Genomic DNA, 14,170 nt, shown 5'->3' on the forward strand with positions numbered 1-14,170 from the left:
CCTTTCAGCTACATGTCCTTTACCAGCTGTTGGACTCTGCATTTTTCCAATTAGAGTTGATGCTGATAAGTCACCTATGTGGAACCCTGGGGTGTCAGAAGTGCAGTTGGGGACAACCTCTATGCAGAGCTAGCAGCAAAGCTATACATGCTTATCTGTCACTGCCCTCTCTGTCCCACTCTAGTAAAAATATTTTAACTACTTGCTGCTACATTGAGATCTTTATCAGCTCAAAAATACTACATCCTACTCCAAAATCCCTATTTGGATATTTCTGGCTGCTCACTTCTGACAATAATGAAAGGTGATCAGAGTCTGAAGAAACATTTGGATTTTGTGTCGAGGGACATGGTTTAGTGAGTAGTATTGGTGATAGGTGGATGGTTGGACTGGATGATCTTGAAGGTCTTTTCCAACCTTGGTGATTCTGTGATTCTGTGAAGAGTAAAAACTGTCCTTGATATTTTCCATTTAGTGACCATTTAGATCTTTCACAGTTGTCTTAAATCTACTGCAGACCTGTACAGACATATTTGTTCCTCCTTTCACTTTTAAGATTATGTTTTCTTCTTCATCCTCTTACTACTGATACTCACAGGTCAGGATGTAGTACCTCCAGTCAGAAAGCAGCCCACGAAATGGTAGAGTTTTGTACCACTTTTTGCTCTCTACTAAACCCCTAGACTTTTATTGTATCTTAGAATCATAGAATCATCTCAGTGGGAAGAGACCCTTAAAGATCATCTGGTCCAACTCCTCTGCAATGATCAGGGGCACCTACAGCTAGAGCAGGTTGCTCAGAGCTCTGTCCAGCCTGACCTTGAATGTCTCCAGGGACGGGGCATCCACCTCCTCTCTGGACAACCTGTTCCAGTGCCTCACCACTCTTACTGTAAAAAAACCCACTCTTATTGTAAAAAATTTATCTCCTATAACCAATCTAAACCTCTCCTCTTTTAGTTTGAAACCATTCCCCCTTGTCCCATCACAACAGACCCTGCTAAATAATCTGTCCCCTTCTCTCTTATAACCACTCTTTAGATACTGAGAGGCTCCTATCAGGTCACTCTGGACCTTTCTTTTGTCCAGGCTTAACAGCCTCAGTTCTCTCAGCCTGTCCTTGTAGTGGAGGCGTTTCATCCCTTGGATCATTTTTGTGGCCCTAATGAATATAAAAATAATATAAACAAACAAACATTAAATAAATAAATATTAATAATAAATAAATAGTAAATAAATATTTTCAATCCTAATAAAGTAATTATTTAGGAGCTTTCTGTTTTTTAATCTGGGCTATGATTTTAACAGATGTTACTTTAGAAACAAGGGCTGATAACATTTGTTTTTGTGTAAACTTTCACTACTAACTCAGTCATTTTAGATTTTGAGCTAAATTTGCTCTTGCTACAACTTCCTTAGAAGTGTAAGCTTGTCTCTTCGTTCCATCTGCACTAATTTTATGTCATCTGTTCTATTAAAAAGTGACTTTTTAATCAAAAAGATAATAGTTCCTTCAAGTATGTAGTTGCAGCAGTACTGACACTAAATATTGCTGTAATGTATTGAGCCAAGCAAATTATTTTTAAAGTAAAATTATTAAACTATGATCTTGCTTAATCCTTCAGTAAACATTTGGGGAAGAAAAATATGCTTTAATCTTGTTTCAGTTCTGCATTGTTTTGGTGAATAATCTGTGAATAATTTGCTTTCCAGATGCAAAGTATTACTGAGGTATTATGATAAGACTAAGGAAAATACAACCAAAGATGTATTTCATTTAGAGGGTTGTGTGCTTGTTTTTCAAAATAGAGAGAGGGTAGTGCCACCACTCATAAAATGTGAACAAGTCATCTTGCTTGCAGTCCACCTGCCCATGATGGTTTGAAATACAAGCCTTGTTCTATGAGAGACATTATCTGGGTCAGATCAGTGCTGCATTTCACGTCCAAAGATAAAATAGTTTCAGTTGTGCCACCTTTCAACAACAACCTCTGCAGCCACTGCAGATGAAATTCTTTTGAGTGGATCTGGGATTTGTTTGTCTCTGCTCACAGACATCTGTTCCTTCTCTCAGGTCCCCTGATGCTGTCTGTCTTCATGCAGCATTTAACCAAGTCAATAGGATCTTTGTTTAAATTCATGATACAAAAAATGCAAATGGACTCCAGAGCAGAAATATCCTGTTCAGATCTGTGATGTAAAGCTATAGATTGAGACTAATGTAGTTGTAATGTTATTAATGAAAGCTGCCTGCTGTTTTTTCCTCAAGCCTTGATAATATTGAGTTGTATAAAATTTGCTACTAAGTCCTGCAAGGGTCTTTCATGGGCAATCTTGCCTCCGAATTGTTAAAAAATTACCTATTATATGTGTTAATTATTACATGGAAGTAAACAATGATTCTTTCTTAAATTTGATCTAGGTGATTATTTCAAGCTGTTTTGACTTGACTGCCATATAAAACTTGGAGGGAACAGATTGTATGATCCAAAACCACCCAGCCAGCCCAGAAATTAGATTAAAACTATATATAAGAGAAATCTTCATAAACATCTCCTATTACATCTTTCTTTATCCAAAGACTTGGATCAGAATCCTGGCCTCAATGAAGTCAATGGAAAATCTCCAATTGCCAGTTAGAAGGCCAAGATTTTATTTCAAGTTTGTGAAATAAAATATAATTAACCTTCCAAACTGGCTGCCAGATTCCATGTCACCATTTGCTTCTGCTTTCTGAATTTAATGTTAGTGAAAATCTGTACAAAAACTAATAGGCATTTAAGCAATATCCAAATGACATTCTATTACATGCCTAGTTAACTTTGCAAATGTGCCCTGCTGTCCACAATTTCCCCTACAAACAAGCTGAAGACCTTTAATTGCAAATTCTCCTTGTTATCACTTACACTTTACATTCTGAATTGAAGAAATCTCACAGCTCAGAAAATTATTATTAATGGTCATTAATTATTTTAAAAATTGCTTTATTTCCTGAATTAAATTAGCTCCCTTTCTCCTCCAAATAAATAAATGATGGTTTTAATTATCTTCATGCAATATTTTTTTAGTTCAGGTCTGGAGCTCTTGCTGGATGTTCAATATGCATTTGGACTGCCATTCTACCCCAAGTATGAAGACCAATTTACTCTGGAAGAAAAGAGCCTTTCCTTACAAATTATGCAGTATATCTCCAATTTTGTGAACTCCGGGTAAATACATGACATTTAGGAGATTCTGTGGGTGGGGAGAGTGCAAAGAGTAGAGTGAATGTAAGTCAACTCCTGCCATGACTTAGGTAGGCTCCATTTCCTCTAACAATTTGTATTCCTACCAATGGTTCTTTGGTCAAAAAGTATTGTAAAGACATAGCCATATTTTCAAGTAGATATTGAAGATTTGTAGTATGATTCATAGTTAGAAGTAGTAAGAAATTTATTTCCATGGAGCATCTGCAAAATCTACTTAAATATAAGGGGCTAGATGTTGTTTCAGAGCCTTCTAGGATTCCAGATATGAAGCTTAGGCTTCCCTTATTCCCACCAGAAGGGGGAAAGCACATAAAGACAGACTGAACACGTTTTCCAACTACCATGAGAATGACCCTCAGCTTTACTGTGTTCTGGCCATAACTGAGAATGAGGAGTATCTCTAGAAAGCTAGTGTGGGAACAAAAGCTTCACAAGCTCTTTACATTATATTATATTGCTCTGGGACTGAGAACTGCTGAGGATGCTGATGAGCCTGTGTCTACACGAGCTCTGTGTACCTGTTCCCTAGGAAATGAACCAGACTAACAAGTGACTATCCGATGACGTACCATGAACTATTCAACAATCTGGGCTGGATTTGAATCCTGCTGGATAAAGATATCCCGAAAAAGACTGGATATGCATTTCCTTGACCCAGCTGATCTAGTGTTCTGATTCTACTGCTCATGTCATTATTTTCTAAAAATCATTTCTCTCATTCCCTTTAGAAATCCAAACTATCCTCATAGTTTCTCAAGAAAAATGTCACGGTTGCTGCCACTCTGGCCAATGTTTCTGCCAAATGATGATGGAGATAACTACAAAGAATTCACCATTTCAATGCCTACTCTTAAAGGATTGAAAAAAGCAGACTGTTCCTTTTGGTCTGATTATATTAGAAGACTGAAGGCATCCACAGGTAAGCCGAATGTTTCCTGACATTAAATAAGGCTAACTTATTTGTTTAGCATTTTCTCTCGTCTGTAGTACTGTTCACATGTGTGGAAAAATACTTTCCACAGATTAAACATCTTGCACTGTCCAGGGTACATGTTTTGGACTATCCTAAAACTGAAAGATGCCACACAGAACATACTTCTTTCAGAGCAATTAGTCCATAGTAAAGTTTAATTGTCCTGTGCATTGAGCTAGAGAAGTCCTCCTGCAATAATTATAAAGATGATGAAGCTAAATCTTCTAATGACTTGCTCCTTATTTGAATATAGATTGCAATATAGATTTTACCTTAACTGGAAGGCTGGCCTCTTTTGTATATCAGTAGCAGGTAAAATGAAAGCATTGAGATTTCTATAAAGAGAGGGACCCTAACTTCTAATCACTGTTACTGCGGCCTTAGCTGTATCTTATTATATCTTATTGATATGGATATATCTTATGGATTCTTCATGCTTTGGTTTCAGACTAGATAAGTTCATTTCACTTTTTTTTTATAACTGTGTTCATTACACCCCTTGTAGTTTTCCCTTGTAACCATCAATTTCCGTGCAGATCTGGGTTTCTTCTGAATCTTTTTCATATTTCTGAGCACATTTAGACCAATTTCAGTCTGCTGCTCTGTACTGAATGCTCAATTTATTTGAGTAAATAAATACCTCTTTTTGTGTGTGCTGGTAGTAAATATGGATAGCCTCAAGAAAAGTAAACAAAAAACATCCGTTTTTGGCAGGCTGAGATTTTTAAATTATTCTTGGAGGTCTGCACAATATTTTTACGTCCCAAGTGGTATTTTAGGTCCCAAGGACTCATCTTCACAGCACTTTCTGCTTTGGGAGCCAGCTACATTTCTGTGAACAAAATGCACTGTCCAAAACACCAAGCTACCCAGGACATCTCTAATGTTTGACAGACTACCTCAAAAGGACTGAGCCATCAAACTGATGGTTCCAATACAAACACAAAGAACTAATGTTCCTTTTGAAGAAACAGGCTATATCACTACTTTTCTTCAAAAGGGGATTAAACATTTTTCCTGCAGGCCTTTTCATCTGTTCCTTGGTATCTCTTTGTGTCTTTCAGTCTGTCAGATGGTTTTCTGCTGGTCAAAACACTCCTAGTTTGAAAACATTGATTATGATATTTAAACTGTCCTGGGTGTAGCTTTTAGAACTCCTGAGACTTAATTTTGCATGTAATGCCAGCCTGAGCTGAAGTTACAGCTCAAGCTGTTGACTGAGCACCACGGACAGAGGTTACTTCCAGCCTTCATAAGAAATTCCTTAAAAAATGGGAAAATACACAACAGGGCAGATTGCTTTTAAGATATAGGGGGTTTTAAGCTGTCCAAACTGAAAACATAACACAACATTCATGTATGGGTCAATCTAAAGGTCTATCTAGTTCAGTATCTTCTCCTTGTCAATGGCTAAAGCCAAATGTTGAATCTCTATAAAAATTGAGAGATGAAGACAAAAAGCACTGTAAAAGCTCACCAAGATGAGTCAAATTTTGAAAAAGAAGTCATACAGTATGAGGTTTACAGAGAAAGGTTTAAAAGAAGGTTAAAAAATACATGTCATCACCCTGCCTTCTCTTCAAGCCAGTGTTTGCTTGGCCTCAGCACCATGGTAATGCAATCACATGGTTCATTTCTATTAAATTTCATCTCATGGCAATGCTGGCTTGTCACTTTGATTCTATAGTCATCTTCAATCTTTTCTCACCCTGGAATACTGAAACTTCTCATACAATTTCTGCTTAAATAGACATCACATCAAACCCATTTTGGCTCCAGAAATCAGCAGAGAATGGTGACTGCAGTGACTCTCTCAATAATAGCTTGAGACCAATGTCCTATGGAAAAAAAAAAAATGCTTAATGCTCATCAGCTCAGCTAGCAGAATTGTAAGAACTTCAGATGCTGACTGCTGAACACCCTCAACTTCTTTTTTAGAGAAGGTTGTGCTGAAATTCATGCCAAAACTCTGTCAGCCCATCAGTACAAGTCTGTCATTTGCACTGATCCCATAGACCACTTTCAGCATGAATGGACAAGTGAATCTGTAAAATGTGTCCACGTCAGTTCAGTCAAGAGAATGATGGTCTTCAGATATACATTGCCATTATTTTTTAATCAATATTCATCATTTCCCGGCACCAGGGTTACTTGCTGTACTTCCCTTCTTGAGCTGAACCCTTGCAGCTCTATTGTTACATGACTACTCCAAATTTTCTGTTCCTGGAGTGCTTCCTGGCCATCATATGCTTTATTGGGAATGGTAGATTTGAGACAGCAATGCTGCAAATCATTTTTGTCTGATGCACCTGGCACTCTGTCTGGAGAGGGGACTATTCGGCAGTCAGCTACCATGAGATACAATCCAAAACATACTTAACAGAAAAAAAGAGCAGTTTTTTTCTCTTGTGTAATTATAAACCTTTGTGATAGGACTTTGGATTGCACGATACACATTCCAGTCTAATTGTTGAGTTTTGGTTGTCACGGCTTGCAATTTGCGTCTCATGCCAAGTTGATGGATTTCACAAGCATGGCAGCAAAAGGCATGGCTAATAAAACAGACCAGTTTTCACATGCAAGTGCAAAGCTGTAGAGGGTCTCTTCTGATGTTCTGATGCATTCTCAAACAACTTTGATGAATCATGTTTTTTCCATTTCACCACTTTCTTGGAATCAGTACCTTTCTTGCTTCATATAGACTACAACTGATGTTTCAGAAACTCTTCTTGATCCTCTATTTACTACCATGTGAAATGCCCAGACTTAAAGGTGTCAAATTAGAGATAAAGGCTCAAAGCTCCATAGGTCTCAGTCCTACAGAAAATGAAGTGGCTCCTAAACTCCTAAATTCCAGTATCTGGAATAAAGCCTATAATATTTCGAACCTCTATGAAGTTACATATCTTTTAGGTTATTCACAACTCAATATAGAATCTGTTGTGTACATATATCCAACTTGACTGTCATGTGTAATTTTCTTTCCATAATGTAAATACATTGTCCCAAGTCAAATAGGTGTTTCATTATGTGATCAGACTGTATTACTTAATGATGGGATGTGTCATTTGTTCCTGGCTTGTAACTGAAATGAATTTCAGTGAAACTGAAGATAGTTTACCAAAAGTAATTTTATAAATGCAATGATTCTTCATTGTATTTATTGGCAGTGACTTTTCTAGTAACAGAGAGTTGTTTAATATGTTTCATTGCAGGTGTTCTAAAAATCTGTAGAAATTGTCTGAAGCCAGTTTGCACAGTTGGTATTTTGGAGGGCAGTGCACCTGGTGAAATTTGAAAGTGATGGTGCATGAAGAGGTTTGGATGTTGTAAATAGAATTCCCTTGGTTCCATTTCAGTGTGAACCCAAAGTGGTTTATATACTAAATCATGATGGTTTCCATGGGGATAATCAAAACCAGAAACAAGAAGAGTGGCCATTGTGGAAAAAAAAAAAAAAAAAAAAAAAGTTGTGGATGGCTTTTTCCAGGGAATGTGTTAACAACTTGAAATTCAACTAAAAACAGGAACTCCAGAGTGTTTATGGATACTCAGACAGTATGTCTAAATGCAAAAATTCCCCTTACATAGCGTGGTGACTGCACTGCATAACAGTGAGTCACTTTAAAAGGGGCCTTTAACTGCATCCCAAACAGGTTAACTGGGATTCACTCCACATCCCTTACTCATCTCACTGGCATCTAGCAAAATGAGTCCTTCTCAAATAAGTGCCTGTGTAAGCAACGGGCAGAATGAGATACCTTTAGGGCCTCCCAAGTAAAATGTTGTCTGTCTAATTCATATGCTTAAACATAGATATTTAGACATGCTTTTCACATCTAAATTAGCCAAACTTGACCCCACCTGTAGGCTCAGAAAAGTTGAATGTTAACAAAGCTGAAGACTTACCCATTAGCTTTGAGACACAGTGTGTAAACAAGCAAAAGTCCAAGCACAGCAACATTATTCATAGTTCAGACTTCAGACAAGGCAGAATCAGGAATGTTGTGGCTAGCATTCATCTTTTACTCATTTTATTCACACCTTCTTTTCTCCTTGAGAAAACAGATTCCTTCAGCATGAGGGACATCTGTGCAGCACTGAGAGCACTCTGGGTAGGATACATTAAATAAACATCATTAGTACACATTCTTGACACAGTTTGGTCATGTAGAGACCAACTGCACTTCTGAAATAGGGCAGAAGACTAAAATCACCGAAGGTAAAAAAATGGAAGAAGAGAGCTAATAGAGGTGACTTTTGGGTGTTTTCTGTATTCCAGACAGACAAAACCATAATGCTCTCCACACTTCCTGCGTGATAGGTGAGTATTAGAAGATCAAACAAAAAGGATAACAAGTCTTGCACAGGTGTAGTGCAAACTATTATGCTTTTCAGTGGCAATTATTTAAAGAATGCTGGAAGCATGATAATTAATCACCATTAGGTGAACTGCTGTTACCCTAGAGCATTTTGCAAATAGATTGCAACTGAGAAAAATAGCTTCCTGAACCCTTACAGCTGCATAAAAGGCTCTTATTAAAGTGTCATTAACAAAGGATATACCTTCTAGCTTGCTGCATCAAAGATATTACATATATTTTAATTTTAATTATAATGTTTTTGCAGGAAGTGAAAGTAATGGAGAGCAATCTGCAGAATTCAACTCTACTGAAGCTCCTAACAAAGGACTTGCCTCCAGTGAGACACAGCCAGTGGGAGACAAGGTGGCCTACAGCAGATAGAATGTGCTGTTGGATGGGTTAGCCACATAACTGTGCACCCGAGCAACTGAGTCGCGCCAGATAAAACAGCTACTTCCTTTGCTAACCTAAACAACTAAAGTAGATGGTTCAGAAAACTTTTGAATATAGCACAAAGTAAGCCCAACAGCTATTATTCAGAAGAAACTATAATTTGAAAAATGAAATATCAATAAAAACAGCAAAAATGAAACAAAGGTACTTGGACTTATTTCTTGTGACCCAAATGCCTACGCATTATAGTACCTCCAGTCAGAAATACATAAGCTTTAAAACTGAGAAATCCCTCATTCATTAAAAAAAAAAGTGTATAAGACTGTTTGAGTCTTATAATATAACATAAAGGAGACAATGCAAAACATAATTAAAGCTTAGAATATCCTGCCCTTGAAACATGTATCTTTTGCAAGGGGACTTGCAATACACAACAGTTTTGGAAGCATATGGTAAAGTGCATTGTAGGTTGGCTCTAAAAGGCTCTGCAAGTAGTTTGAATTGGGTAGTTAATCCACTGCTGGGATCATTTGGAAACAGATAATTGGCTGTATATCACACACTTGTTCTTGGTATCTGAGAAGTGAAATCAGGATTGCCCTGAACCTAGTAGCAAAGTTTTCATAAATTTCAGTAGGACCATTTTTTTTTTCAGTGTTGAAAGGATTTAATAAAAGAACCCGTAAGGCATTGTTTGCTGCTTGGGACATCTGCCAGTACATGAACAGTTACTGCTGTCTGTCACTTAGCCAGGTTTCCAAGGATTATACCTAGCTAGAAGAAAAACTATGTAACTTATACTTACATCCTGTTTGATAGACAATAAAAACAAAAGAATCAAGGAGCCTGTTAACTTCATAAAAATGAAAGAGAACTTAAAGTATGTTTTCTCTTCCTATATGATAGATAACTGGTAATTAAAAAAAAAAAAAAAAAGACTTTAAAAATCCCAGATGTTAATCATATTGCTCAACAGAGAATGCTTTCTTTGCAGTAACTGCAGAGGCAGTAATTGTGATTCCCTGGCCAAAGCAGGGTCCATTCTTTCTTCTTCTGAGACTGTTCTTGGAAAATCAATGCCTGACAGATTCTATTTAAAACTTACTGTAACCTGCCCAAACCTCTTATATTAGTAACAGGTATGATTTCACATGTGTTCACTTATGCAGTCAAGCACATAGCTCCAGCCCTGGGAAGACCGTGGCTGAGTTACAGCTTTTCATATTCATTTAATAGTAACATGGGTTAAAGAACTGTGGGTCTCTCCAGCACTATTAGCTAATTTGCACAATGTCAGCAACTGTTCCCCCTAGCTTAAACCTAACAGTCCTGTGAATATTTACTGAATTTGATGAATCAACCCAATCTGCCATAACTCCTGCTGGAGACATTAAAAGGCTATTGTATAAACACTGGAGTACTAAATATAATACTGCAATAATTTAGATTCCAGTAAATTGTAACTATATATAAATTCAAGTAAATTGTAACTGTATATATATTTGTGTGTGTGTGTATATATGTGAATATTTACAAATATAAATTAAGAAGTTTTTTCTTTTTCCCTCTTTGTATATAAATGCTGGTCAAGTAATTCCAAACAAGACAGTTTCCAAAAAAGTAATTGATCTTGGTTGGCTTCTAAACCATCAAATTCTAAGACAAAAAACAATTAAACTACAAAAAAGGCAAATAAAACAATCTCCAAAAATTCAATAACTCCTACAGGAAATGCTCAACTGAATGCTATTTTTTTTTTCATAATACTGTGATATCGCTGTCTTCTGCACAGCAGTATCTTTAAGCATCATATAAACAAAACTGAATGCCACTGAAAACTGTTTTACTCAGTAGCCTTGTTATTATCTGCTGCCAAGGAACTGGTATGCTGAGGACATATTTAAAACGCTTCAGTATTGACTCATGTTTGTGAAAAAGAAATATATACCCTTTTCACACTCAATATTCAGTTTCATTTTCAGTACAACTATACCTTTGGAACTGAAGAAAAAGCTTTTAATTTTGAGCTAGCAGCTTACAGTTTGCCCTTCTAGCCTCCTAATCACGGTCTTACCCACCAGGTAGGCTTGGTAGGTAGGTACATATGAGTATTTTTTAGATTATTCCTCCTGAGGCATTCAGCTTGATTATCAGTTAGTAAAAGAACCTCTATGAGTACAGAATTTTTCTAAAGCATCTTTATTTCATTAGTGGCTGACTGCTTCAAACCCACCCTGTTGCACTGAATGCAGTTTTTCAGTCCATTCTGTCTCTCTCCCAGTTTCCTAGATGCACTCACATTCCTTTCTACGGTCCACTGTTTTTTCCTCCTTATAAATGCTCTATTTAATTTTCCGGTTCTCTGCAACCTCTCCTTCCCTTATGCCAGTCCTGTACATTCTCCATACCTCTTTTAACTCCCCTCTGCCACAGGACGTTTTGATGCAGAAAATTACAGGATTACAGAAATAACAAGGTTGGAAAAGACCCACAAGATCACCCAGTCCAATCATCCAAATATCACCAATAATTCTCACTACACCATGTCCCTCAACACAACATCCAAATGTTCCTTGAACATTTGGTGACTCCACCACCTCCCTGGGCAGCCCATTCCAGTGCCTGACCACTCTTTTAGAGAAGCAGTATTTCCTAATGTCCAGCCTGAATCTCCCCTGGTGCAGCTTGAAGCTATTCCCTCTAGTTCTATCACCAGTTACATGAGAGAAGAGGCTGATCCCCAGCTCACTACAACCTCCCTTCAGGTAGTTATAGAGAGCAATGAGGTCTCCCCTGAGCCTCCTCTTCTCCAGACTGAACATTCCCAGCTCCTTCAGCCCCTCCTCAAAAGCCCTGTGTTCCAGACCCCTCACCAGCTTTGTGCCCTTCTCTGAACCAGGCAGGTCCAGGGCCTCAGTGTCTTCCTTGCAGTGAGGGGCCCAAAACTGGACACAGCACTCGAGGTGCTGCCTCACCAGAGCTGAGTACAGGGGGACAGTCACTGCCCTGCTCCTGCTGGCAACACTGTTTCCAAAGCAGGCCAGGATGCTATTGGCCTTCTTGGCCACCTGGGCACACTGTCGGCTCATGTTCAGCTGAGCATCAATCAATACCCCCAGGTCCATTTCCTCTACACAGTCTTCCAGACACTCTGCCCCAAGCCTGCAACGTCGCCTGGGGTTGTTGTGGCCAAAGTGCAGGACCCAGCATTTGGCCTTGTTGAAACTCATCCCACTGGCTTCTGCCCAGCGATCCAGCCCATCCAGATCCCTCTGTAGGGCCTCACTATCCCCAGGCAGATCCACACTTCCAGCCAACTTGGTGTCATCCCCAAACTTTCTGAGGGTGCACTCAGAGCCCTCATGCAGGTCATCAATGAAGATATTGAAGAGGACAGACCCCAGTACCAACCCCTAGGGCACACCACTCATGACTGGTTACCAGCTGGATTTAGCTCCATTCACCACCACTCTCTGGGCCTGGCCTTCCAGCCAGTTCCTTACCCAGCCAAGAGTGCGCCTGTCCAAGCCAGGGGCTGCCAGCTTCTGCAGGAGAATGCTGTGAGAGATAGAGTCAAAGGCTTTGCTCAAGTCTAGGTAGACCACATCAGCAGCCTTTCCCTCATCTACCAGATGATCACTAGATCATAGAAGGAGATATTATGATTCATAGAAGAAGTATTATGATTCCATATGTTAATCTAATTCTGTATTTCACCCATCTTCCATCCTGGGTCCTTAAGGCTAAAACATCTTTGAAATCTGAAGTGACCTCTGTAGCAGCAAAAGTTATCCAGTAAATCTGGTTACTTTCCTGCCTTTATTAGTGTTTCTCATGGGGAACCACTCAAATGGAAACAGCCCAGTCAAGTCCATTAGGAAGATTTACTAAGTATAAGGAAGGGCTGACTGACAGAGAGGTCAGGAGACTTTAGTCTTAATGATACAGAGAGGCCAAGTCTGCTCCCACATATAATTCCTTGTAAGAAAAATACATTCTCAGACTATTTAGGTCATTGTGCTTAAAACTGAAGTGCCAAAGTCTTCAGTGATCTGGTAGTGGAACAATGCACGGAAGCATACTGCCTAGAGCCATGCTTTGCTCCCTCCTGCTGGAAATAGCTTTTATTTATTACAAGTAAAACTTCCTTGTGAACACACACAGACAAATGAAGCTGATGCCGATTAAATAATTTAGACTTAACTTTTTTCAAAGACTAGCCACAAGCATCATTCAGTGCATGGAGCTGAGTTACACTGCATTTTAAGGCTTGGCCATTAACCTACGCATTTTGTGTGATTTTTTACAAAAGAGATATCAGGCAACAGGAAAAAAAATGTATTGTATTGGAAATATCTTACCACTTAGAGTTGGAAAGAAAAAAGCAAACTAAATGGCAATGCTGGAATATTATTTTCATAAGATTTGACACATGCAGCTGGGACATCATGGTTGTTTTCCTGATGTTGCAGACACACATATCATATAATTCACTCAGCTAAATTTAAAAATTCAGTCTTTCACCACAACAGCATCACAGCCAACACTCTGTATGATATGAAAGGTTCATCATTTCTCTAACTTGTTTCAGTTATACCAGTGGCTTATGCAGGAGTAATTACATATTTACAGACCATTGCTCCTCTCCATATGAAACTAAAAAAAAACCATAATCACAAAACCAAAGATCTTCCTTCACATGGCTCTCGTTTGGTCTTTGAAACACAGATACCTGCCAAGCAGGGATTTTATATAAATTTCAGGTTGTGAGAGAATTTGTTTAATAGGAAGTGCAAAGTCAATGCTTTCAGCTTTTTCTATTTCCATGATGTTAATCTGGGCCAAAGCTGAGAGTTCACAAGTTTTCTTGTGAAGTTCCTTCCTTTGCAGAAGCCATTCCTCCCATATAGCCTTTGGTCACGATGCGAGCTCCCTCTTGCAGTTTTCCAGCTGCCCAAAGGACGCTTTGATTCCAGCAGCAAACAAAGCTCAGCAAACTTCATTTGAGAGCTGACGTGTCATCAATGAGAATTAAGACAGTTTTGTACCAGAATTTCTGCCCAATTTACTCAGACTTTAGGAGGCTGGCTGTATTGATGTTGTGGAAAATGCCACGTATCACAGCATAGACTCTGAGTCATTACAGAAGCTGTTATATTGTTGTTTTAAGAGATCTATTTTTCATTCCAGTT

At 38.5% G+C, this 14,170-nt stretch overlaps 1 protein-coding gene across 3 annotated transcripts in view; it reads left to right on the forward strand.

Annotated features, from left to right (window-relative positions):
- TG (thyroglobulin) overlaps positions 1-14,170 on the forward strand; it is a 161,928-nt gene that overhangs the window by 129,861 nt on the left and 17,897 nt on the right. The window contains exons 46-49 of one of the 3 annotated variants that reach the window (XM_052704009.1): positions 3,069-3,209; positions 3,977-4,167; positions 7,437-7,539; positions 8,851-8,925. In XM_052704009.1, the coding sequence (XP_052559969.1) occupies positions 3,069-3,209; positions 3,977-4,167; positions 7,437-7,519 (415 nt within the window). In that variant the 3' untranslated portion in view covers positions 7,520-7,539; positions 8,851-8,925. Of the gene's footprint in view, positions 1-3,068; positions 3,210-3,976; positions 4,168-7,436; positions 7,540-8,850; positions 10,485-14,170 lie in introns of those variants that run through there. The other 2 variants (XM_052704008.1, XM_052704007.1) reach the window with 2 other exon arrangements.

This window comes from Tympanuchus pallidicinctus, unplaced genomic scaffold (genome assembly GCF_026119805.1).
Source record: "Tympanuchus pallidicinctus isolate F22 unplaced genomic scaffold, pur_lepc_1.0 scaffold5, whole genome shotgun sequence".
Taxonomy (NCBI): Eukaryota; Metazoa; Chordata; class Aves; order Galliformes; family Phasianidae; genus Tympanuchus; species Tympanuchus pallidicinctus.